The sequence below is a fragment of the Equus asinus genome, chromosome 7 (genome assembly GCF_041296235.1).
Source record: "Equus asinus isolate D_3611 breed Donkey chromosome 7, EquAss-T2T_v2, whole genome shotgun sequence".
In the NCBI taxonomy this organism is placed as follows: domain Eukaryota; kingdom Metazoa; phylum Chordata; class Mammalia; order Perissodactyla; family Equidae; genus Equus; species Equus asinus.
Genome location: NC_091796.1, coordinates 56,040,104 through 56,067,607, shown reverse-complemented (window position 1 = coordinate 56,067,607; position 27,504 = coordinate 56,040,104). Strand labels below are relative to the sequence as shown.

General features: G+C 43.0%; 1 protein-coding gene across 1 annotated transcript in view; it reads right to left on the bottom strand.

Moving 5' to 3' along the window:
* IMPA2 (inositol monophosphatase 2) overlaps positions 1-27,504 on the bottom strand; it is a 52,195-nt gene that overhangs the window by 7,794 nt on the left and 16,897 nt on the right. The window contains exons 3-5 of the mRNA XM_014829085.3: positions 19,351-19,455; positions 16,970-17,015; positions 14,806-14,914 (exon numbers count right to left, since the gene is read on the bottom strand). Of these exons, the coding sequence (XP_014684571.1) occupies positions 14,806-14,914; positions 16,970-17,015; positions 19,351-19,455 (260 nt within the window). The remainder of the gene's footprint in view (positions 1-14,805; positions 14,915-16,969; positions 17,016-19,350; positions 19,456-27,504) is intronic.

Sequence of the window (27,504 nt, the reverse complement as noted above, 5' to 3'; positions counted from 1 at the left end):
AAATAAAGAGAAAACAAAGAAACACAACATAAAAACTACATAACTTGACTGGTAAACCAAAATACACAGGACGAGAAACAAAGGAAATGCAGGAGAACTGGATAGCGAGGGATAAAATGGCAGCACTAAGCCCTCATATATCGATAATCACCCTAAACATAAACGGATTGAATTCTCCAATAAAAAGACACAGAGTGGAGGGATGGATTAAAGAATGAGACCTAACAATAAGCTGCCTCCAGGAAACACATCTCACCTCCAATGACAAACACAGGCTCAGAGTGAAGGGATGGAAGATGATACTGCAAGCTAATGGCAAACAAAAGAAAGCAGGTGTTGCCATACTTATATCAGACAAAATAGACTTCAAGATAAGACAGGTAAAGATAGACAAAGAGGGGCAGTATATAATGATCAAAGGGACACTCCATCAAGAACAAATAACACATAAATATCTATGCACCCAATATAGGAGCACCAAACTACATAAAGCAACTATTAACAAACCTAAAAGGCGATATTAATAATAACACAATAATAGTAGGGGACCTCAACACTCCACTCACGTCAATGGACAGATCATCCAGACAGAAAATCAACCAGGAAACAGTGGAAGTAAATGAAATGCTAAACCAGTTGGACTTAATAGACATATATAGAACACTCCATCCAAAAACAGCAGAATACACATTCTTCTCAAGTGCACACAGAAAATTCTCAAGAATAGACCATATGTTGTGAAACAAGGCAAGCCTCAATAAATTTAAGAAGATTGAAATAATAACAAGCATCTTTTCTGATCACAATGCTATAAAGCTAGAAATTAATTACAAGAAAAAGGCTGAGAGAGGCACAAGGATGTGGAGACTAAACAACATGCTATTGAACGAGCAATGGATCATTGAAGAAATTATAAAGGAGAAATCAAAAAATATCTGGAGACAAATGAAAATGAAAACATACCGTACTAGCTCATATGGGATGCAGCAAAAGCTGCATTAAGAGGGAAATTCCTCGCAATACAGGCTCACCTTAACAAACAAGAAAAAGCCCAAATAAGCAATCTCAAACTACACCTAACTGAATTAGAAAAAGAACAAACAAAGCCCAAAGGCGGCAGAAGGAGAGAAATAATAAAAATCAGAGCAGAAATAAATGCTATTGAAACCAAAAAGGCAGTAGAAAGGATCAATGAAACAAAGAACTGGTTCTTTGAGAAGATAAATAAAATTGACAAACCCCTAGCCAGACTTACAAAGAAAAAAAGAGAGAAAGCTCAGATAAATAAAATTAGAAATGAAAGAGGAGAAATAACAATGGATACCACAGCAATACAATGGATTATAAGAGAATATTATGAAAAACTATATGGCAACAAACTGGACAATCTAGAAGAAATGGATAAATTCTTAGACACTTACAACCTCCCAAAGCTGAATCAAGAAGAAATAGAGAATCTGAATAGACCAATCACAAGTAAAGAGATTGAAACAGTAATTAAAAGCATCTCAAAGAACAAAAGCCCAGGACCAGATGGCTTCCCTGGGGAATTCTACCAAACTTTCAGAGAGGATTTAATACCTGTCCTTCTCAAGCTATTCCAAAAACTTAGGGAAGACGGCATGCTTCCTAAAACATTCTACAAGGCCAAAATCACTCTGATACCAAAGCCTGATGAGGACAACACAAAAAAGGAAAACTACAGGCCAATATCGCTGATGAACATAGATGCAAAAATCTTCAACAAAATATTGGCAACCTGAATACAGCAATACATTAAAAAAATCATACATCATGATCAGGTGGGATTTATACCAGGGACACAGGGATGGTTGAACATCTGCAAATGAACGTGATATACCACATTAACAAAATGAGGAATAAAAACCACATGATCATCTCAATAGATGCAGAGAAAGCATTTGACAAGATCCAACAGCCATTTATGATGAAAACTCACAACAAAATGAGTATAGAAGGAAATTACCTCAACATAATAAAGGCCATATATGACAAACCCACAGCCAACATCATACTCAATGGGGAAAAACTGAACACCATCCCTCTGAGAACAGGAACAACACAAGGATGCCCACTCTCACCACTCTTATTCAATATAGTACTGGATGTGTTGGCCAGAGCAATTAAGCAAGAGAAAGGAATAAAAGGAATCCAAATTGGGAGTGAAGAAATGAAACTCTCACTGGTTGCAGATGACATGATCTTATATATAGAAAACCCTAAAGAATCCATCAGAAAACTGTTAGAAATAATTAACAACTACAGTAAAATTGCAGGGTACAAAATCAACTTACAAAAATCAGTTGCATTTCTGTACTCTGATAACGAACTTACAGAAAGACAACTCAAGAATACAATCCTATTTATAATCGCAATCAAAAGAATAAAGTACCGAGGAATAAATTTAACTAAGGAGATAAAGGACTTATACAATGAAAACTATAAGACATTATTGAAAGGAATAGATAAAAATAAAGAGATGGAAAGAGATGTCATGCACATGGATTGGAAGAATAAACATAGTTAAATGTCCATACTACTTAAAGCAATCTACAGATTCAATGCAATCCCAATCAGAATCCCAATGACACTCTTCACAGAAATAGAGCAAAGAATCCTAAAATTCATATGGGGCAACCAAAGACCCCAAATTGCTAAAGCAATACTGAGAAAAAAGAATGAAGCTCGTGGCATCAGAATCCCTGACTTCAAAATGTACTACAAAGTCATAGTGATCAAAACAGCATGGTACTGGTACAGAAACAGACACACAGATCAATGGAACAGAACTGAAAAGTCCAGAAATAAAACTGCACATCTATGGACAGCTAATCTTCAACAAAGGTGCCAAGAACATACAATGGAGAAAAGACAGTCTCTTTAATAAATGGTGTTGGACAGGATTGAAACAAAAAAACAGCCCACTAATTGGGAAAAAATATTCACAAGTTATTTATCCGACAAAGGGTTAATCTCCATAATATACAAAGAACTCACACAACTCAACAATAAAAAATCAAACAACCCAATTACAAAATGGGCAGAGGACATGAACAGACATTTCTCCAAAGAAGATATATGGATGGCCAATAGACACATGAAAAGATGCTCATCATCACTAATCATCAGGGAAATGCAAATCAAAACTACACTAAGATATCACATTAGACCTGTTAGAATGGCAAAACTATCCAAAACCAAGAGTGACAAATGTTGGAGAGGCTGTGGAGAAAAGGGAACCCTCATACACTGTTGGTGGGAATGCAAACTGGTGCAGCCACTATGGAAAACAGTATGGAGATTCCTCAAAAAGTTAAGAATAGAAATACCTTATGACCCAGCCATCCCACTACTGGGTATCTATCCTAAGAACCTGAAATCAGCAATTCCAAAAGTTCCATGCACCCCTATGTTTATCGCAGCATTATTCACAACAGCCAAGACATGGAACCAACCTAAGTGCCCAGCAACTGATGATTGGATAAAGAAGATGTGGTATATATATACAATGGAATACTACTCAGCCATAAAAAAGGACAAAGTCGTCCTATTCACAACAACACGGATAGACCTTGAGGGTATTATGTTGAGTGAAATAAGCCCGCGAGAGAAAGACGAACTCTGTATGACTCCACTCATAGGTGGCAGTTAACATATGGACAAAGAGAACTGATCGGTGGTTGCCAGGGGAAAGGGGGGTGGGGGGAGGGCACTAGGGGTGAAGTGGTGTACCTACAACATGACTAATAATGATGTACAACTGTAATTTCACAAGGATGTTAACTTTCCTAACCTTAATAAAAAAAATTAAAAATAAATAAAAATTAAAAAAAAATGGTGTTGGGAAAACTGGACAGTAACATGCAAAAGAATTAAAACAGACCATTATCTCACACCATACACAAAAATAAACTCAAAATGGATCAAAGACTTTAAGATACATCCTGAAACCATAAAACTCCTTCTGGAAGATAATATAGGCAACACACTCTTGGACAGTGAACTTAAAAAGATCTTTTCGAATACCATGTCTTCTCAGACACAGGAAACAAAGGAAAAAATAAACAAGTGGCACTTCATCAGACTAAAGAGCTTCTGCAACGCAAAAGAAACTAGAATCAAAACAAAAAGACAACCCACCAATTGGGAGAAAAGTTTTGCAAATCATATATCCGAGATAAGGGGTTAATCTCCATTACATATAAGGAACTCACACAACTGAACAACAAAAAAACAAACAGCCTGATCAAAAAATGGGCAGAGGATATGAACATTTTTCCAAAGAAGACATACACATGGCCAATAAACACAAAAAAAGATGTTTAACATCACTAATCATCAGGGAAATGCAAATCAAAACTACACTAAGATACCATCTTACACCTGTTAAAATGGCTATAATCACTAAGACTAAAAATAACAAATGTTGGAGAGGGTGTGGAGGGAAGGGAACCCTCATACACTGCTGGTGGGAATGCAAACTGGTGTAAACAGTATGGAAAACAGTATGGAGAGTCATCAAAAAACTAAAAATAGAAATACCATATGACCCAGGTATCCCACTACTGGGTGCCTACCCAAACAACTTGAAATCAACAATCCAAAGTAACATATGCACCACTATGTTCATTGCAACACTATTCACAATAGCCAAGACATGGAAACAATCCAAGTGCCCATCGACTGAGGATTGGATAAAGATGTGGTATATACATACAATGGAATACCACTCAGCCAGAAAAAAAAGACAAAAATCATCCCATTTGCAATAACATGGATGCACCTGGAAGGAATTATGCTAAGCGAAATAAGCCAGACTGAGAAAGACAAACACCAGATGATTTCACTCATATGTGGAATATAAACAAACACATGGACAAAGAAAACAGTTCAGTGGTTACCAGAGGAAGGGGGTGAGGGGTGAGCACAGGGGGTGAAGGGGACCACCTATGTGGGGACAGACAAGAAATAATATACAACTGAAATTTCACAATGATGCCAACTATTTTGAACGCAAACGAAAAAATAAAAAGATACCTCCGCATCCAGTACCTTCCTCTTCTTCTAGCTGCGACTATCCATTCTTTCTTACCCTTGCTAATCTATTTTTTTTGCAAATGAAATCAAGAACAGAGTAAAAAGGAAGTCTGAGTCCTGACACCTACAGGCAAATACTTTGTTTTCTTTTGCCCCACATAAGGGAAAAAAAGGTAAAAATTACAATTCCCACTACTTAATATTCTCTTATGATTATTTCTGACTAGGTATCCACAATTACTATGATTTTTACATTTGATTATTCTTTATCCTATATTAATCATAATATTTTAGCTCAATAAAACACTAATATATTTTTTAATTTAAAATATTCTATGATTCATGGGAGTGTGGTGGGGGGAACAGGGAGTTATTGCTTAATGGGTACAAAGTTTCTATTTGGAGTGATAATTTTGGAAATAGTGGTGATGGTTACACAGCATTGTGAATGTAATTAATGCCACTGAATTGTACACTTAAAAATGGTTAAAATGGCAATTTTTATGTTATATTTTACAACAATAAAAAAACCTAATAGATTTTGACGTGTACACTCTTTCAATAAACAGATTTTAGGGTGGAAAAACAATAGTCTGCTAATACACTGCCAACAGTTTGAAAACCCTCTTTCTGATTGAGCAAAGTTAAATACCCAGGGTATCAAAGGGACGTGTTATCTTCAGAGAAATTTTACAACTTAAAGGTAAGAGAAGCAAGTCATTTGTATACACTGAAATATACGTTCATGGAGAAAGAGGTGACTGTGCTTTAAAGACTGGAAAATACCCGCTATGAGCATAGGCTGGTTGTGCTGAATGCAGAGCCCCCGTGACAACACTGATTCCAGGCGGTATAATTTAACTTTAACTTAAAAATGTAAGTACTGGACAGAACAAAGGTTGGTGGCTGCCGGGGGCTGGGGAGGGGCGTGGGGGAGGGAGTGCTTACGGCACGGGGTGCCAGCTGGCAGTGATGCGAAGGGCAGCATTTGGGATGTTCTCACTGCCACTGAATTGTTCACTTTAAAATGGTTAATTTATGTCATTTGACTTTCACCTCAATATATTATTTTAAAAACAAAGAAGTAATTTGAGGGGGAAAAAAAGTATTGTTTAGAATTGTGGGAAGGACAGAATTGGAAACCTGTATAACAGCCACATAATTTTTAACCCCTCCAAATTCCCTCTGATAAAAACAGGCAGAACAGCTAGGAGAGCAAAAAACTATAGACATCAGGTACCAAAAAAACTATATCCACAAGCTATATGCAAACCCCAAAGCACGAGCATGTGGGGCAGACCTCCCAAAGCTACAAAACCATGTGGTATCAGGAGGAAGAGAGAAGCATTGGGCATCTATTGGACCCAAGAACAGGAGAACCTCAGAAACACCAACAGACACCCACTGGAAACTGCACAGGCCAGTGTGAGAGGAGCTCAGACTACGAGGGGGCCTGCACACAGTGTAGGGTACATTGTGAGGTCTGAAGGGAGGGAGCTGACCAGCCCTATGACCTGTCATAGCCCACTTCGCAGGGCCTCTCAGGTCAGGACCCAGGACTGTGTAGAAATTTATGGGAGTGAATTCCAAATTTAATAGATAGGATTAATAGGGGTAAAGAGAAGATCCAGATAACAGTGAAGGAGGGGAACACAGACAAAACAATCTAATAAAGACAAGGCCAATTTTTTGAACACTTCACAATAACAACAGAAGAGGGAGCTCTAGAGTCATGAAACTGCAAAAAATGTCCTGAACTCGTCCCCGCCCCTAATGCCTCCGAAGTTCAGGAACACAGATTTCTAGTCGAAATAAATAATTTAAAAGAATCATGGTTGAAACCCACACACAATTATCATAAGAAAAAAGGAGAATCAGGAGCAGAATAACATCTCTCCAGTCCATCAAGGAATGCCAGAAAGATTTGTCCACAAAACTGAAGCAGCTTTATGTAAAAGAAACAAAGAGTACATGGAATGAAATCTTGCTGATTGCAACAACATGGATGGAGCTTGAGGGCATTATGCTAAGTGAAATAAGTCAAGGCAGAGAAGACAAATGCCGTAAGATCTTACTGATATGTGGAATCCAATACAAACAAACAACAAAAACCAAGCTCAGATTCAGAGAATGGATAGGTAGAGCCAGAGGTGGGGATGGGAGATGGGCAAATGAGTGAAGGGGGTCAAAAGGTACAAACTTCCAGTTATAAAATAAATAAGTCCTGGGGATGTAGTGTACAGCACGGCGACCACAGCTAATAATAATACGGTATTGCACATTTGAAAGTTGCTGAGAGAGTAGATCTTGAAAGTCCTAATCACAAGAAAAAAAACTGTAACTAGGCATGCTGACAGATGTTAACTAGACTTACTGTGGTGATCGTTTTGCAAAATATACAAATATCAAATCTTTATGTTTTACACCTGAAATAATATGATGTTATATGTAAATTATACCTCAATTAAAAAAAGAAGTAAGGAATATATGAAAAACCAGTGTGACTCAAAAGCAGAGGTGACAGAACTTAGGAAAGAATTAGAAAAGAAAACATTTCAAGAAGTTTAACAAACAAAACAAGAAGATTGAGGGAACACAGAATGAATAAACACAACAGATTGCACTTTACAAGAAAGAGAGGATGAAAAGGAGGAAATTTTTAAAAATAAAAAACTGGTGGAAAAGGCAAAAAGAATTCAAGAGAAAGTGACATATAAACAAGGTAAATAGAAAAGACTGAACATACGCATAAGAGGAGACCCTGAAGACAAAGAACTAAGCAACAGAATTTGGAAATGAACAAATACTAAACACTACAGGAAAACTCTTCTGAAAGTAAAAAAAAAGGCTTGAAATTACATACTGAAAGGGTGTACCATGCACCTAGGAAAACTGACTCAGAAGAAACAGTCTTTTATTAAAATTACTGTACTCTAAAGAAAAAAAACCCTTTAGGCATTCAGGCAAAAAACCAAAGGCCCTTAGAAGAGAAACAAAATCAAATTGTCTTTAGACTTTTCAACAACATACTTATGCTAGACGACGGAGAAATTTAAGACATTCACCACAAGAAAATGTAAGCCATGAGTTTTACTCTCAGAAAAATGGATTTTTCAAGTATAAAGGCCACTGATAAACTGTTAGGAATGCATAAGACCTCAGGGAATATTGCTCCCATGAGCCCTTCCTGAGAAATCAAATGGAGTAGAAGTTCTCAAAATGTGGTCCCTGAACCTCTTTCAGGAATCTGTGAAGCTAAAACAATTTTCATCATAATAATAAGACATTTGCCTTTTTCATTGTGTTAATATTTGCATAACGGGTAGACAAAGCAAGGCAGAGCAATGCCCATTCTAGGAGTCATTGCAATCTTCTCTGTGACACTCAAATAGTGAGTCAGTTTTACTTAAGAATGATGAAGCTGTAAAAATTACTAACTGTATTAAATCTTGAACCCTAAGTACATGTCTTGTGAATATTCTGTGTGATGAGCTGGGAAGTGCACATAGAAAACTTAGATATACTATAATTATTCAGAGTTAGGTATTTGGAAGGCATTTTCTTGAAAATGAAAGAAGTGAGCCCATCACTTCAATTGCCAAGGTTGTCAATGATAAAATTCAAGCTCTTAAGTGGAAATTAGAATTTGGGAAGACTTGTGTCCACCACCAAAAGCTTGACACCTTCCCAAAACTTAAAGATTTCTCATAAGAAGAGTGGTGATATTAATGAACATGACTTTTTAAAGTATTTTAAGATGAAATATGTCAACATTTGAAAGAGCTTGAAAATCTTAGTGAACTCATATTTTCCAAATGACTGATATACGATGTTGTAAAATCATCCATGAGCAAAAGATCCATCCTAATAGGAGACAGCCCAATGGATTTCAATGTAACTAAGTACAAACAAATTCATTGATATGTCATTAGATTTCACATTGCAACTAACCGTTAAGAAACCACCACCTCTTGGGGCTGGCCCCATGGCCGTGTGGTTAAGTTCACACACTCTGCTTTGGTGTCCCAGGGTTCGCAGGTTTAGATCCTGGGCGTGGACCTACCCACCACTCATCAAGCCATGCTGTGGTGACATCCCACTTAGAAGAACCAGAATGACCTACAACTAGGATATACAACTATGTACTAGGGCTTTGGAGAGAAAAAAAAAAAGGAAACCACCACTTCTTGAGTTTTGGTGTGCCATCAAAGAAGAATATCCTCAATTATCTGAAAAGTCCATTAAAATATTCTTCATTCCTCCCCCTTCTAACCACTTATCTGTGTAAGGCCAGATTTTCTTCACACATCAAAATAATATATTACAACAGATTGAATACAGAGGCAGAAATGAGAATCTAGTTGTCTTCTGTTATGCCAGACATTAAGGAAATTTGGAAAAAATGTAAAACAATGCCACTATTCTCATGAAAAATTGTTTTGTTTTGGAAAATATGGTTGTTTGCCACAGAAATATATTACTCATGTTAATACATAATGAGTTTTTTATTTTAAAAATAAATTCGTATTTTAAAAGTTTGTTTAAATTTCTAATACATAAATATCAATAGATATAACTTACATAAACAAAAGCTCTTTGGGGTCTTCAATAATTTTTTCAGAGTATAAATGGGTTGGTCCTAAGATCAAAATTGAGAAATGCTGAACCAGTGAAAAGCTCCCCACAACCAAAACGAATATAGAAATATCAATGTAAAGGACTGGTGGTGGGTATTAAACCTACATTTGGGATGGGCCTGGTGGGGCAGTGATTAAGTTCATGTACTCCACTTTGGCACCAGGGGTTCACAGTTCAGATCCCGGGCACAGAGCTACACACCACTCATCAAGCCATGCTGTGGTGGCATCCCACATAAAATAAAGGAAGACTGGGATAGATGTTAGCTCAGCGACAATCTTCCTCAAGCAAAAAGAGGAAGATTGGCAATGGATGTTAGCTTAGGGCCAGTCTTCCTCACCAAAAGTAAAAATAAAAATAGAAATCTACATTTACCTTGGAACCAAGGCTAAATACTAAATGATAGTTTTAGGGTGAGAGCATGGCACACAATGGCTGGTTGGTCTGCAAATGCACATACCACACAACCATCCAAAATTGGAAAGATAATGAGAGATGATGTGACAACTAGAATAAGCTTGCCAACTGCGCTGTAGTTACCAAGAGTAAAAGGGTATCATTTTTTAATCATATACCAGAGTATATGAGGAGGGGGAAAAAAGGTTACAAGCTAAGTATAGTATTACTGATAATACGGAACCAGTAGACAATAACCCAAAAAAGAGAGGACTAGGGATATGATATAAAAATTTTAGGAAAAACTACTAGGAAAAAAATAGAGACCTTTCTATACCAAAATGGAGAATAAAAGCAAACAAAACAGCTGCTTACTTTAAAAAACACACCTAAGATAAACAATGGAAGGACAGTCTTTTTTAAATGGTTCTCTCAGCGGGGGTTATGAGGGTGGGAGAGAGCAGGTAAACGACAGGAGGGAAGGTGAACTTCTGTGAATATACTTTGTTTTATAGATTTGACTTTGGAACAATGTACTTTTTTTTTTTTTTACATAATTACAAAATAAAACCATTTTTTTAAAAAATCCTTCTAAATTAAAAACAAAGTGAAAAAAAGTATCTAAGTGATTATCCTCAGTTAACGGTGTAAGAAGGGGAACCAGGAAGCACTTCAGAGACTCACTGCAATGTGACTCGAGATCCCAGCGAATATTCGCTAAGGACAAAAAGAACTCCCAAAAGAAAAATCAAAACAACGCAGAAAACTCCTTCAAACTACACTTGGCAATCATTTGCTGATAGCAGGGCTAGTGTGGTTACTCTGAAAGTGATGTGTGTGTGTTGTGGGATAATGGGAACAAGCGACTGTGTGACCTTACTAGATTCATCATTCCTGGGTTTTCAGCAGGGGCAGAGGAGACAGAGGTGGAGGAGTCAGCAGAGAACCTCGCGGCCGTGAAACAGAATCGAGAACACCAGCATAAACTCATGATGAATTTTATATTTAAAAACAACTTATTTCCATCTCTGTCCACTGAAAAAGCCTGGCAACAAAGACTGACCCAGGAGCCACATGGGCCCCTAGAACCCCGAGTGTGGTCTGGAAAGGCCATTTTCCATAAGATGAGACGAGTGGAAATCTGAACACGACTGGATGTCCAGTGATTTTAGGAATGACTGCTAGTTTTTGGAGGGCTCTGATATTGGTATTGTGATTGTTTTTCAAAGAATGATCTGTATGTTTTGAGATACATACTGAAATATTGACTCGAAAGTGACATTATGTCTGGGACTTGTATCCGGGAGTTGGTTGGGGTGGTGGGAGTCGGCTGGGGGTAGGGATGAAGCAGGACTGGCCATGAGCTGACGATATCGGACACACGACGGGTCATGTGGGTTTACCGTACTTTTTCTATCTACTTTGTACATGTTTGAAGTTTGTGTAGGGGAGCAGAATTTGCCACCTCAAGATGTGTCTCTTTGGCATGAGGATTATTTTGGGCTAGTTACTTTTAAGAAACTGCATGGGGCTGGCCTGGTGGCACAATGGTTAAGTGTGTACATTCCACATAGGTGGCCTGGGGTTTGCTAGTTCGGATCCTGGGTGCAAACATGGCACCGCTTGGCAAAAGCCATTCTGTGGTAGGCGTCCCACATATAAAGTAGAGGAAGAGGGGCACAGATGTTAGCTCAGGGCCAGTCTTCCTCAGCAAAAAGAGGAGGATTGGCAGCAGATGTTAGCTCACGGCTAATCTTCCTCAAAAAAAAAAAAAGAAAGAAAGAAACTGCACACAGGGGAAAAGCTCTAAAAACCAAGTAGAAGTTACCCTTTGTAAGAGACATCTTCATTTGTAAGGGAAATCTCCATTTGTAAAAATATCTCCCTCTCTGTACCAGGAAGATGGGGATGACCTTATCTCTAGAAACTCATAAATGCAGAAGGCAAGGACTTAAATCTGAAAAATAACCGTACTCTTGTTTACTATGCTTTTTCTGGTAATCTCCCACAATTGACTCCCCCCCACCCCCAATATCCTCCTTTGTCTTTAGCTGAAGATGGTATTTAAGGCAGCAACCTCAGCCATTCTGGTGAGTTACTCAGTTTTCCTGGGTTTCTCCCATGTATACATGTTAAAAAGCTTTGTTTGATTTTCTCCTGTTATTCTGTCTCATGTCAATTTAATTCATAGACCAGCCAGAAGGACCTAGAATGGGTAGAGGAATTGTCTTCCTCCCCTGTATTTGTACAGTGGAATTTGAAGAAAAAGCTAATGAAATTCTGGCCTCCATTGAATCCTTTATCCCTATCCAGTGTAGTTTTGTTTTGTTTTTTAATTTGTGAGTTGAAGACATTCCAGAAAGCTGTAATAGGAAAAGAGAAGGCAAAGAAAGCAAGGAGAGAAAAATTAGTGGTGGTTGTTTAAATGCCTGTTTCCTCCAGAAACGCATCCTGATTTCAACAATGGGTTATAATTGATTGATCCTGTGGAAGACTCAACTTTCTTCTTTGATAACAACTCTCATTTGTGGGTATTGTGTAATAGAGACTTTCCTGGGTGCTGTCTCTATATAAGTTTATTTAATCCTCACAGCTATCATCATCCCACTTTATAGAGGAGGACTGAGGCTTCGAGAGGTTAACTGACAAGCCACAGCACTAGAAGGTGGCACAATCAGGTTTTGAAACCAGGTCTGTACGACACCTAAGGACTGTGCTGCTGAAGAGTGTGCTCCATCACCTCCCAGAGAAGTCTAGTCACCCACCAAATAGACAACGGCCAGGCTGAAAACACACTGGACTTTATGAGCCAGAGTTTTTACAGAATCACAAATGAGCTTTGAAACATGAGCAATTTTGAGAGAAATGCAAACCACAGCCACGTTGTAGGGAGGGGTTATGACAGTGTGAGCAATGAACTGGGGGGACGGAAGGGCCTACAATGGGCCAGACATAGTGGTGACCCAGAGTCCCTGCCCACAGGGCTGAGACAAGCCAGTGCTGGGCAAGTGGTGTGAGAGCCCCACTGAGGATGTGAAGTTGTCATGTACAACTGAGCCACGCAGGCAGCCGACCAGGAAGCCAAGTGTGTATGAATAGAGTTGAGTGTTATAACCAAATGAAATATAGAGCAAAGTTCACTTAAGCGTGTTTAATAACATGCTTCCTCACTACTGGGTTACACAATTCAGTTTGAGTGGTTACCTCTTGGCATGTGTGGCTATAATTAATGCCACTTTTTACACAGCCAAACACAACATTTCTGGGAGAGGGAGAAACGGGGCAGGGCTGGAAGCTGTTCTGGAATCTCTCTGTGATTCAGAAGCAGTAACTGCTTCCTGTGTCCTGCTGGTCCCACCTCTGTCTGAAGCCTCCTGTGACCTTCCCCCGTTACCCTTGCCCAGGGCACGCTCTTCATCTCACAGGCCTCCGAGGGAGCCGCCTCAGTCTCCTCATGGTCCTGCCCCTAGCAGACCGGCTGATCACTGGGTCAGGGTGCTGCCCGCTCCAGGCACACAGAGCTCCCTCCTGCGCCCCCCCCCCATCCCCAACACACACACAGTCATGCCCCCCTGGGCTCCTGCAAGGCACTACTCTCTCTGGGATTGCAGCTGGAGCAGCTGGAGGGCAGGGACTCACCTTATTCCTCTCACTGCCTCTAAGGCCATCCAGGCACAAAGGTGTCATCCAGGGAGGAAGAAAGGGCAGAATAAATAGAGACAATGAGGAAAGGGCGCTAGGAAAGGAATTTTAAACAGAGAGGCTGGAAACAGGTGTAGAGGGGAGGTAGTAAGGAAGGCAGAGGAAGCTCAGAGGGGAAGTGTTGACACCCACAGACTGAAGCCATGATCGGGGAGGACACCTCCTATCATCCCACTTCAGGGGCTCAACGGCTAGCAGGAACTGTGCTTCCTGACCTTTTCAGACTCAAACATGAAGATTAGGGAGCTTTTGAAGTCTTCTCCTAATCCAGCTGCTTCTTGTCTGGGCTCTTCTTTTATTTCTGTCTTGTATTTTTCTGTCCCCTACAGCACCCGTCCAACAATGAGATAAAATATCACTATTCTAGTCAGTGTGAGAGAAAGGCCAGAGTCAGTGAAAAACCGGAACTGGCATATTGTTAACAGTACATAGTTGTACGCGGTGTAAGTATAACAGTAGCTCCTCTATAAGAGCTGCTGGATGTCCTTGAGGTTCTGCTTCAGGAATAACGACAGTGGAACATCTGTGGTGCGTGAAAACATCGCTTATTTACACGACTGTTTCCTGTGGCCATCTGTCTTCCTACGGAAACTGAAGCCAACTGAGTTCGTCCACATCCAGGGAGCCACAGCCTGCACCTGGTGACTGACGTTAACCTACACGCTCTGAGGGCCAGAGCAGGCCCCTGCCTCTGCCCTCGGCCTTGGCCTCAGTCCTGCTAGAGACCAAATCCTAACCGGTGAATGGATTTCGTTTAGCATTAAAGATGAAAGATGTGAGTGCAAAACAGAATGAGACTATTTAAAGCTCCTGGCCACATTTACAAAAACATTAAGATACAGAACTGGCTCAACCTTCAGGTCATCAGGGACACAATGTCCCTAAAGACATTGAACCCTCAGCAGGAGATTTCCACCACCGTCTCAGGGAATGATCACTTTTGGCATTTTCCATTCACATGTTTCAATTTGAAACGAACTTTCAATTTGAGACGAGCCACGTGAAGCCCACCTGTCTCCCTGGAGACCTGGAGTCGCTGGCCATTGCAGAAGGCCCCCTGGCCCCTCCGGCCCGTGTACAGCCGCTCCTCCGTGCAGTGGTAAATCACGCCAAATTCAAGCTGCGGATGCAGGGCAGGATGGAAAACAAATGCGGGTCACTTACTTGACCCAGAAAATGACACATAATTCAGAGGGGAAGGTGTCCTAGGTGTGACAATTACTGCAGTGATGACGTGCTAGAAATGACCTTTCAAAAGGGAATTGGAAAAAACCAGCATCTAGATTCATAACTAGACCTGCACATAAAAGCAAACTTTCTTTTGAAATCATTATATTTAAAAATATATTAAAACTACATTAAAAATTAACATCATAATCAAACATTAACAACTAAAAGTTATTGAAAAAGCTTAATTCTTTAGAAAGACCTCTTTTTTTTCTTTTTCTGGGGAGGCGGGGGAGCGCTCCTTGTGACTCTAATCAAATCCCACAAGAAACTCTCAAAACTGCTGATGTGTGAAGAATTGAGAATGCATCTGTAAAGCCAACGGAATCACAGAACCCAAAGACAGCCCCTGGAAGAGAGAAGCGGTCAGCAAAGAGGGCTCCTCCGTAAGCAGGCGGCGCGCCCAGCAGCCACACTGCACACAGCAGGTGACACGGGCCCCCGCAGCAGCCTCCCAATAAGGGATGGGAGAAACAAGAGGGGAGTGTGGAGAAAACGCTGCCTCACACCCACAGGTTTCTGCTGCCCTTCCTCTACCGACTGCTCACGCTCAGGGTTAACAATGGCTAGTGTGCTCGGTCTGGGGCTTAGCCAAGTGTTCGGCTCTCTGGAAAAAGAAGAGAGATCCAGGCCAAATGCCTTAGAAACGTCTCGGCCAGGCTAGGGGAGCACAGCCACGGTGGAACGGACTCCCCGACCTGCAGGATGGGGTTTATTTCTGGGAAGGCTCGCTCGGTCAGCCCTACACTTTCCAGCAACACTTATCTGTTCTCCCCACCCGCTTCCCACTGCCCTGGCTCTCAAAGGGTTCCCAGATCTGGGTCAGGCCTAGAACCCCGCTGGCCTGAGACCCTATGGTGCGGGTCCTGTGCCCCCAGGGCGAGCGGGTGGCTTGGAGGCCTTTGCTGGCAGGAAGGTGGCAAAGGGTGAGATGGAGAGGAAGGGTGGGATGCTCCCCTTGACAAGGGGCCCGCCACTGCAAGCTTGGGCCACCGTGCACAGTCACACACACCAGACCCATTGTAGGTTACGGGCCTCACCACTGCAACCTTGCCGGCCGCAGCATTTTTGTGTCGCACGTCCCCACTACCACCACTGACATGGGGTCATGAGCATCACCCTCTGAGCTTACTGCTCAACCTCCTACTCAGTCTCAATGACGACATTTAACAGAGAAACAAGTGAGTAATTAACTCCTGAGCCAAATTTCAACATTAAAATTCAACTTATCTTCTACTTAAGTACTTTTACACAAGTATAAACGTCTCTGTGTCCATGCTAGGGAACCTATGCTAAGACTGAGGATTACGATGAGAAAACAGTGTTCTAAAGGAGGACTGCTTTTCAAAAACACTGAGCCCCCAGTCCTATTTAAATAAAACTGTAGTAACTACAAAGAAGTTAAGGCTTTTCCTAAGTGTTACTGCCTTTTACGCAGGTCTCATGATATTGCTTAGTTCTGAGGATCTTTGGGAACCCTGAAATAGCCACGTTCTCATACTAATAGCTAGAGGAGATAAAGAAGAATTAATAGAATATTGGGATTAAAAGTGTCCTCCAAAAATAGGAGTTCCTTTTGAGTGTGACTGGATCACACGCCCCAGGGGTCAGATGGAGACTAACTTGGACCATTTGCTCAAACTTCCCCTTCCACAGCAGCAACACAAAAAGACCACAGTGGAAACAAGGGCCAGCCACCGTGGGGGGAGGGCCGGCCACGGGGGCCCAAACCTCCACACCCCTAAACCGGTTTGCATTTGTTTACTTTCTCAGATTTGAAAAACACACACTTAGATTTACTAGTCATGTTTAAGGCATATGACAAAGAGAGAAAAGCAGGAATGTAGAGGTTGAAACCAAACAGGAAGATGACTAAACAAAACCTGGAGCCCTGGGGACCTGAAGGGGTTTGGAGACCACTGACCCTGGGGCCCCACCTACTACGTACCTCTTGGTTCACAGCAAATCCAATGCTTACTGCCACAGTTGGAAATCTGCAAAGGAAAACAGAATGGTTTGCATTCTAAAACATAACTGCTCTTTACCAACACGGAAACTCTTAGGAGCCTCTATGTGGCTGTGGAGCATCGTCATTCAAGGCAAAGAAGGGCCTTTCTACAGTGTGAGCGTATTTGCTTTTTTTAAAAACTACTTCCCACAATTTGACTAACGGCTTCCAAGACAAACAGGCTTAGCTGGCCATGTTGTAAGACAGCTGCCCTTGAAAGAAGGCAACATTCTGAAAACCACGTGAGACCGATGTAATTCAACAATGACCGCTGAGTACCCAAGTGAGAGAGATTTTAATAAGCAGCTTTTGATTCTCAGAGACCTCCACAAAGGGCAGACCCATGTCCCAGGTTGGGTGACAGGGGCCCCCAGAGGTGCCATTGCAGGCCCCAGGCCACAGCCTCCCTCTAGAGGCCAGGTCTGGGCAACAACATCCCTCCTCGCCGTCTCCTACGTGAGGTCCCAAGCACCCAAGAGCAGGCGCGGGCCATGCAGGCTGAAGGCCAGCTGTGATGTCGCAGTTTGCCTGTGGTTTTATTTTACGATTTTGTGGTTGCTGCTCATCTTCAAAATAATCTCTTTTATGTGAGGATCATCAGAGCTTAACAACAAGCAGGAAAAAGGAAAGACTGGGTACTGCTAACTTACAGGGGAACTATGAAACAGCTCATACACGGATCTGAGCCCTGACGGAGGCAGCAGCAGCATGCACCGCCGCCACTGTTGGTTGGCTCACTACCAAGTACACCATGTGCCAGGCACGGCTTTAGTCCCAACTCTCAGAAGAGCTCTGTCCCACCTGCTTTAGTCCTGTCTGCCGGACAGAAGAATGGACAGGTCCTACCTGAGCTGCAGTGGCCAAAGCTTCTGGATGTCTTTAGGCCACGAGAACTGCCACTGCTTTGGCCCTTGGTGGTGTTCTGGAACTGTAAGGGTCAGCACCACAGTTTGTTTTCCAAATGACGCCCTTCTCCAAGTTGTCTCTCTGGCCCCACATTCCCCTTGGCCCTGGGGCCACTGGAGCCCACCAAAGACCCTCGGTGGATGTGTGGCCTTCACCACTTGCCGAGGCTCAGCAGCCCTGTCCTCACAAGCACACTGGAATGAAGAGCAAGACAGAGTAACAGGCGCTTCACTCAGCAAAACACACCTCAGAGGGAGACCTGTGATTCCACATGACTCTCCAGAGGGGTGTCACACTTGAGGTAAAATTACAGTCTGGAGATCGTGCTGCTGTCACCAGATGGCACTATTTCTTTGCCTCAAGAGGGCCACCTGCGTGGGCACGACTGACTGAATTCTCAAGACACCCTTTAAGAAAAGGGTGGTGATTAATAAGATACATTGGAATTACTTTACATACTTACAAATAAACATAACACTTGAGACAAAACAGAGGACAGCACCAAGAGCGACCCCCAGCATCGGGCTGTGCTCACACTTTCTCACTCGAAGTGAGGAACCAGACTGTTTCGTAGTCATTTACAGCAGGGGTTTTCAGTGTGGTCCAGTAGTGCTGGCATCACCTGTGAGCTTGTGAGGAATGCAGATCCAAGGGCCGCCTCAACCTACTGAATGGGGGACCTGGGGCTGGGCCAGGAACCTGTGCCAACCAGCTTTCCAGGGGGCTCTAAACATGTTCAAGTCAGAAAACCACCTTCTGTGGAAACCACATCACCTTCTGTGCCCTTGCACCCCCAGATTAGCCAGTTCAGCTCTAATGCCCGCCCCACTACTCAGAGCTTCTGGGGCCAGGGCCACGTCCCTGTCACCTCCCTGAGCTCTGCGGCTCACTTCCCCTCCCCCCAAGGTCCCTGCTGACCTTCCTAAAATCTACTGCTTTTTAGCTGTCATTTGCCTAGTCACATTAGGCCCAGTCAGCTGCTAATGGGTTCCTCATCCCGTCTCATGGTGACATGTGGTTTGTTCCCATCTCCAAAGGCAGCTCCAGAACGTCACGTGTTGCTGTCTATACCTTGTGCTCCTGCAGCTGCTGGACCACACGTGCTTGTTTTAACCCTGCTTGTTTCTCCGGGGCCTCCTTAAGGGGTCCTTCTTAATTCAACCACACATTTTAAAGATAACAAACACAATGGTTTTTAAACAAGTAAAGATTTCCCACAAGCTCTGAGAGTATCTCATAAATGGAAGACCTTATTTTAAAAATATCAAGATTTGATCACCTTTTTGATGAGACTATAAACCTACTAGAGATTTTCTTATATACTTCTGCCTTAAGAAATGCTGCTTTGGAAAAGACAGTCTTAGAGAAGACAGCAGTTAAGGGTCTAGAATGAGGTGACCCATGCTCATGCTCACCTGTGCACAAAGTTGCAGGTGCCGTCAATGGGGTCGACGATCCAGGTGGGGCTGGGGGTGAGCACGCATTTGGCCCCAGCAGCTGCAGCCTCTTCTGCAATGAACCTGTGGTGGGCAGGAACGCAGCCTGAGAAAACGCAGCAAGAACTCAAGACAAAGCACTTCAAACTGCTGCCGGCCGCATCAAAGACAAAGCAGCCACAGTAAAGAGATTTCATGATGGCTTCTGCAGAGCAAACTGATGAAGAGTCTGTAAGACCATCTGATTTTTGATCTGTCTGTAGTCTACTTACTCAGCAGGATTCAGAAAACACAAAGTGACACCTCAATTTAGGATCTCTGGAAAAGCAGCAGGGAGAAACACAAGAATGAAGAACACTGGGAAACACATTGGATGAAGCAAAGCTAAATTCTGCTTTAACTTTAGTCTGGAGGAGGGAAGGCCGAGGACAGACAAGAGAGAGAAGAGCATCAGGAATGCTGCCCAGGGAGCAGGACCCAGGACTCTGGTTTAGCATTCCTACTAGTAGTGCTGTGGCCTGGGGCAGAGTGCTTCACCGACCAGAAGCAAGGCGTTAAATGTCACCTACAGCTGACCTTTCCCAGGTCTGTACCCAGCTGGCCTCACCTGAACTGCAGACAAGGAGACAACTGCATCCACGTGTACTGACCCCCACCATTCGGGCTCAACAGGAGCTGACATTTCCCTGCAGAGGCCCTCTCCACCCTGGTCTCTGGCCTAGGAGCCCCCCGGGGAGGGCACACCTCCCGGGAAACCCTGTCCTCTGGGGAACCCAACACAGAGGAGAAATGGAAGGAGAGTGAAGTTACAATACCTGCTGGCTCCTTCCCTTTGAGCGCCCCCTACTCACCAGGGCAAGCCTCCACTCCTCCCTTCTCCTTCAGGCTCTGATGCCCACCCATCCCCCAATCCTGCAGGAGCACAGCCAACCTGCTCCAACCCCCAAGCCCGGGCACCCCCTGCAGCAGTGGTAGTGGGCCCTGTTCCTGGCCTTTGTAATTAGTCCTCTGTAGACAAGCCCTCCTGGAACTATCCTCATGTGAGGGGGCCGTCTATCTCCTATCAGGGATCTGAACAAGACACCCAACATCTCAAAATCAACCTGCGCAAAAGGGAGCTCCTGGATGTCTCTCTTCACGTCCGTCTCAGCAAAAGGGACTGCCAGGTACCCCAGTGATCAGGCTGAAAGCTAGGGAAGGCATCCTTCACTCTTCCCTGTTGTCTTCCTCCCTCCCACCACCACCCACCCGCTCAGTGGGGGCCATTCAGGCAGCGGTTTGTGTCCCTGCAGAGCTGGCCTCTGCTTCCACCTCCTGAAGGCGAACTCAGGATAAAGAACATATTCCATCTAAAGCATACAGGACAGGGCTTGGCAAACACAGTGCCCAGTGCACGTTGCTGACTGTCATGAACAGACTCCGGGTCACCAAGGGTAGGGCCTCTGCCCTGTCACCAGGACCTGTCCACGGCAGGCACTGAGCAAACATTTGTTTGATGTGTGGATACAAGGCCTTGCAGAGGGGTTTTCTACTAGGTTCTCATGCATGTCCACAACTGTACTAGAGAAAGAGGAGAACTGAAGACAAGAGATTTTTGCCAAGAAGGAAGAATGAATGAAAAACAAGAAATGCCTCATGTCTTATTGATGGCATTTGGTGTGTTGTCAGTCGTGGTCATCAGGCAGCTGCCTAGCCTGTGAAGAGGTCAGAGCACAGGGCAGGCCACTCCCCCTCAGCCTCAAGGCGTCCCTGGAAACCACTTTCCCCAGAGGAACCACATGTCCCATGATTTGGCATCAATGAACTGCAGATGAGATTGACATTATATTATAAATGAAAAGACTGAAAATGGAAACCTCTGTAACTGCTCTGCCCAATACAGTATCACTAGACACATGTGGCTGTTTACATTTAAATAAAATTTAAAAAATTAAAAAGTCAGTTTCTTAGTCTCACTAGCCACATTTCAAGTACTCACTAGTCACATGGGCTAGTGGCTATCACAGTGGACAGTGCAGACAGAACATTTCTGTCACCACAGGAGGTTCTATGGGCCAGTGTTGTCCTAGTCTGTAACACTGAAATAACAAGTGCCTTGCATTCTGATGTCACTTTTCAGTCAACACAGTGCTGTCATATGCACTGTAATTCATCTTGTCCCCCAACAATTCGGGGACCATCATTTCCATTTCACAGATTATGAAATTCATGCTCTACAGCACAGTCATCTAGCCCCTCTATCTTATAAATTATCTGAAAAACATCAGCATATATGAGTGTACATGTGTCATTTTCAGGGTGGTGTTTCTACCTCCTCCCCCCTACCCACCGTGGTCCCTGGAGACAGCCACGCATGAGCAGGCAAAGCACTGGAGATGGAAAGCACTGAGTGGGACACTGAGAAATCCACACCCTGAAAAATGGCAGCTGTGCGGAGAAAGCCAGAGTGAGCACAATCTGCCCCCAGAAGCTTACAATCCAGTGGGCAGACCAGATGCAGCGGACGCTGGTTCCTTGCTTTTGTCTGCTCTGCATCCCCTCCTCCTGCTGGGAAATGCCTCCCCACCATCACTTCCCTCCCTGGGCTTTTGGATCATTTGGACCACGTGATCCAGGCAGGCGAGTCTAGATGGAACAAATGGTGTGGTGAAAGACACACAGCCAGGGGAGCCAGGGCAGGCAGGGTGTGGCCAGGCGGTGAGGCCTGAACTCCTGACCAAAGCAGAAATGCAGGTGATGTGCACACAGAATCACTCCACTCAGTGATGATCGTACGTGGCATTAGCTCTGCCAGTTTTCTTAGCCAAAGCTTACGGAATTAAATGTTTTCAATGTCATCTTCGTAGCTGCATGATTCTCCTCCCATGAAATGACTTGTGATTATGTTTTTAAAACAAAGAGTCCACACCCTGAAAGCACACATATGTAAGGACCAAGTGCCAAAGCTTAAATGGGGCACAAGGTCGATAAAGCAGTGAAAAGACATTACCAAGGTCAAGACAGGAATGGAAATGCCTCACCTACAAAGATCAGTTCCCAGGAAACTGAGGAGGAGTGTGGAATTTTTTTCCTTTTCAAACCCGATTTTAAGTGGGAAGCTGGTACCTACTCGAGTTAGAGGGGAAATTGCTGGGGTCCCCTGGAAGGAAGAGGGAGAGCTTCTTTCGGGACTGCCATCTAACACGTGTGCCAGAGTTCAGCGCAAGGCCAGCACGTGGCCCAGCGGCGGGGGCCTCTCAGGACACGCAGGGCCACATCAGCAGGTGTGGGGGACAGTCTGCGGGCTTCAGCGGGCAGCTTGCTCTGCAGCAGCACCCATCATGCTCCCGTTGACACAGCCTTTGTTCTGCAAGGCGCTTCTGAGGGGAATACTCAAGCGGCCCACATTAAGTCCCTGGACCGCTCAGCAGTGGATTGTTCACGCCTGAGAGTTCTCCTCTTTACCCAGCTGCCTGAGTGAGGGGCACTGAAGAAGCTCCATCGCCTCCCGGCTCACGTCGCGCCTGCGGGTGGCACTGTGGGAGGCCCCAGAAGCTAACAGGGCAGCGACTGTGTCTGTTCTTCAGGACCAAAAACACCTCCCTGGCATGTGGGGAGGGATATAGAGTTTTTATTCACTTAAACCTGATTTTCCTTGTGTGGGAGGCTAATATCTACAGAACGGAAGAGAACATTCTTCAGTTCTCTTCTGAGGGAGTGGGGACATCAACGTGGACAAATGGAAGTGTGAAATAATAGAGACCTTAATAAAAGCACTGGAACATCTATATAAAATCCATAACAAATAAGAAAAAACAATGCATGTGACTAAATCTAGGGAGCTCAAGGGACATTTCATAAGCCTGTCTAATGTAAAGAGGAAAAGAGCATCTGGCGCAAGGTTGGAAGTATGCTAACAATTAGAATGATACATTCTGCTGCCTAATTTAACTACTTCCCATTTTTTCCTAATAGTTGTAACAAAACCTCCTTATAATTTTGATGGCCAAGTGCATCTAGGCCTTTTTTTTCCTGATTAGTGTGTTTATCCTGTGACAAGGTCAGGCTCACCTTTCAGTCCACCAGGGAGCCAATTAACATTCCTCGGCCTCATCTTCTCAAGCCACGGCCCGGCCCCCACCAGCACTGCGGCGGCCTCTGCTGCCTGACGACACGAGCACCCAGCACAAAGCAGGGGGAAAACGATGGAGAGCAAGCGTCCAGCTGGCAGGGGCTGGGCCATCCTGTTTCCAAGTCCAGGGCACACTGGACACACTGCAGGGCACGGGGTCACCATGATGGACGAGGCCATGTCCCACCAATGGGGACCCAGACCTGGGCAGAGGAGGTGGCTGTGTATACAGAGCAGCTTAAGCAGCTGTCCTCCCGCCTTTGCCCGTGCCAACCCTGACAAAAGGGACAAGGACGGGCTGTGTATGAATACAGTTCAGTGAGGCTACTGGGTATTTTCAAAGTCACTAAACTTGGCTCTAATGCAAAATCATCACTGAAAACAGGTTGAGGTACCAACGAAGGCAGGCCTGGCTGGAGCCAGAGCTAACGTGGTCAACGCCCACACTGCCTTCAAAGACCCAAGCTGTGCCTCTCCACCTGACCCACTGCTTTGCTTTCTGTCATCACCGCCGTACATCAGCATTAGTGCTGGAACCGCAGAGATGGCCCTGCCTGGGTCCGCCATTCCCAGGTGAGGAGACAGGGCCCCTGAGAAGTGGAGGGATTTGCCATAGCTGAGGGCAAGTCTAAACCTTACTATTCTTTGATTCAGTCTATGCCTCTTTTCCAGATCAGGAACCCAGACTTTGGATTTCACAAAGGAATTAATAAAATAAATTAATAAAACCAGGGAGCCTATATCAGCTTGTTCTTACTTTATTAAAAACAAAATAGGGGGGCAGCCCAGTAGCGCAGCGGGTAAGTTCACATGTTCCGCTTCTCAGTGGCCCGGGGTTTGCCGGTTCGGATCCCGGGTTTGGACATGGCACTGCTTGTCACACCATGCTGTGGTAGGCATCCCACATAGATGTGCATGTATGTTAGCTCAGGGCCAGGTTTCCTCAGCAAAAAAACAGGAGGACTGGCAGTAGTTAGCTCAGGGCTAATCTTCCTCAAAAAAAAAAGTTACAATGTATCTTTAATATTGTTTCATGAAAGATTAAAAATGAGGAAGAGCATAAGCTCAGAATGAAAGAAAGTCTTTCCTAAAAAGGATGATGGTTAACCTTATGCTAGCTTATTGTTTAAGGGAGATATTTAAATACTCTGAATGCAGAAAAATTACAACATACTATTTTATTTTATAATCATATGCAATTTTTTCTCATTTATTAATTTGTCTATGATCTAAAATACAATTAAATGGTCCCAAATTCTGGTACTTTCTTTTAAATTTGACATAGATTTGTTGAAAAATGATTTCATTCTTTTAAATTTTCCAGGCGAACTGAGCAGAGAGTAGGAGCAGTGACGTCCAGCCTTCAGCCACATCAGGACCACAAAGGAAGTGGTGGCAAAGAGCCAGTGACTGACTGCAGGGCAACCAAGTCTTGACCTTCAGGGCCTGGCTGGCACTAGCTTGTAGACCGCAGTTTGGGAACCACTTCTCTAAATCGCTGATTCCTAGCCAGGTGTGGCATCTGCATCTCCCAGGGCTTTCAGAGATGGAGCCCTGGCATTAGGGGCTGGAGAAGCTCCCAGGTGGGCCTGACACACACCCTGGGTAGGGTCCACTGCGCTGGGTGGATACACTGACTTTTGTCCTGTGACACAGAGCAATGAATATTTATTTTTTTCTTTTTTTTATTGAGGTAACATTGGTTTATAACATCATATAAATTTCAGGTGTATACTATTATATTTCCATTTCTGTGTAGATTATATCATGTTCACCACCCAAAGACTAATTACCATCCATCACCACACACATGTCCCCGTCACCCCTTTTGTCCTCCTCCTTCCACCTTCTCCCTGGTAACCACCAATCTAATCTCTGTATCTATACATTTGTTTGTTGTTGTTGGTTTTTTTTATCTTCTATTTATGAGTGAGATCATATGGTATTTGACTTTCTCTGACTTATTTCACTTAGCATAATACCCTCAAGGTCCATCCAGGTTGTCACAAATGGCAAGATTTCATCTTTTTTTTTTTTTAATAGCTGCGTAGTAGTCCATTCTGTATCTATACCACATCTTCTTTATCCATTTTTTCCTTGATGGGCAGTTAGGTTGTTTCCAAGTCTTGGCTATTGTGAATAATGCTGTGTGAACATAGGGGTGTGTGTATCTTTACACATTCGTGTTTTCATGTTTTTCAGATAAATACCCAGCAGCAGAATAACTGGATCATATGGTATTTCTATTCTTAATTTTTTGAGAAATCTCCATACTGTTTTCCACAGTGGCTGCACCAGTTTGCACTCCCACCAGCAGTGTATGAGTGTTTCATTTCTCCACTTCCTCTCCAACACTTATTTCTTGTCTTAATTACAGCCATTCTGATGGGAGTGAGGTGCTAATAATTAGTGATGCTGAACATCTTTTCATATACCTGTTGGCCATCTGTATATCTTCTTTGGAAAAATGTCTCTTCAGATCTTTTGTCCACTTTTTAATTGGATTTTTTGTTGTTGTGATGTATGAGTTCTTTATATATTTTGGATATTAACCCCTTATCTGAAATACGGTTTGCAAACATCTTCTCCCAATTTTTAGGTTGTCTTTTCATTTGGTTGATGGTTTCCTTTGCTGTACAGAAGCTTTTTAGTTTGATGTAGTCCCATTTGTTTATTTTTTCTTTTGTTTCCCTTGCCCCGTCAGATATGGTATTTGAAAATATGCTGCTAACACCTATGTCAAAGAGCCTACTGCCTATGTTTTCTTCTAGAAGTTTCACAGTTTCAGGTTTTACATTCAAGTCTTTAATCCATTTTGAGTTAATTTTTGTGTATGGTGTTAAGATAATGGTCTACTTTCATTCTTTTGCATACAGCTATCCAGTTTTCCCAACATCATTTATAGAAGGAACTTTCCTTTCTCCATTGCATGTTCTTGGCTCCCTTGTCTAAAATTAGCTGTCCATAGATGTGTGGGTTTATTTCTGGGCTCTCAATTCTGTTCCACTGATCTGTGTGTCTTTGTGTCAGTACCATGCCATTTTGGTTGCTACAGCTTTGTAGTATATTTTGAAATCAGGGAGTGTGATACCTCCAGCTTTGTTCTTTTTCTCAGGATTCCTTTGGCTATTTGGGGTCTTTTGTTCCATAAAAATTTTAGGATTCTTTGTTCTATTTCTGTGAAAAGTGTCATTGGAACTTTGATAGGGATTATAGCAAAGAATATTTAAATATACCTTGTACAGAAGGAATCCACCATTCTGACGTCATAGTGGATCCAAGACATGAGCAACTGCTGTCCATACATACAACGGGGCAGACAATTTCAGAATTTCCTCTGTCAGAGCAATCTAACTGAAAAATACAGAAGGCCTGATAATGCCATTATGCCTGGTCTTACAGTGCCCTTAAGGCCCTTACGAGGACCCCATATGGCTGAGCCAGCCCTCACTTCTATCATAGCCACTTGGACCAATTCCACCAAAACCTCGGGCACCAAAATAGTTCCTCAGTCAGAAAAAGCTGGTGGGTTACTGTAGCTTTTTTCCTCTCAAAGAATAAAAGCAGTCTATATAATTCTTTTGATACCACCATTTAATTTAGATTTTTAAAAGTTAAAATATCATAAACATTTTAGAGCTTATAAATATTATAACAGATGTCAAGGATCCTGACTTCACACTGAGTAAGGAAATAGGAAATAATAGACACTCAAACACAAAGGTTGTCAACAAAACAAGCACAACTTATTGGCAGAGAGAATTCTGAAGGAGAGTTGGTGACCTTGAGATAACCTAACCAGTTAAAGCAAACAACAGGAAAAAAGGGGGTAAATTTGAACACCGGCTTGTCCTTTCCCTTGCTTAATTATTCACAGGGAAAAAAATCTGTGGCGCCTACCCTGTGTTAGACATATGCTGAGGGAGCCTGCCTTATGTGTTTCTGCTGTGTAAGTACAAACAAACACGGAATCTGACTCTTATAATGATCTATATCCAGAAATGCAACAACTGGTATTCCAG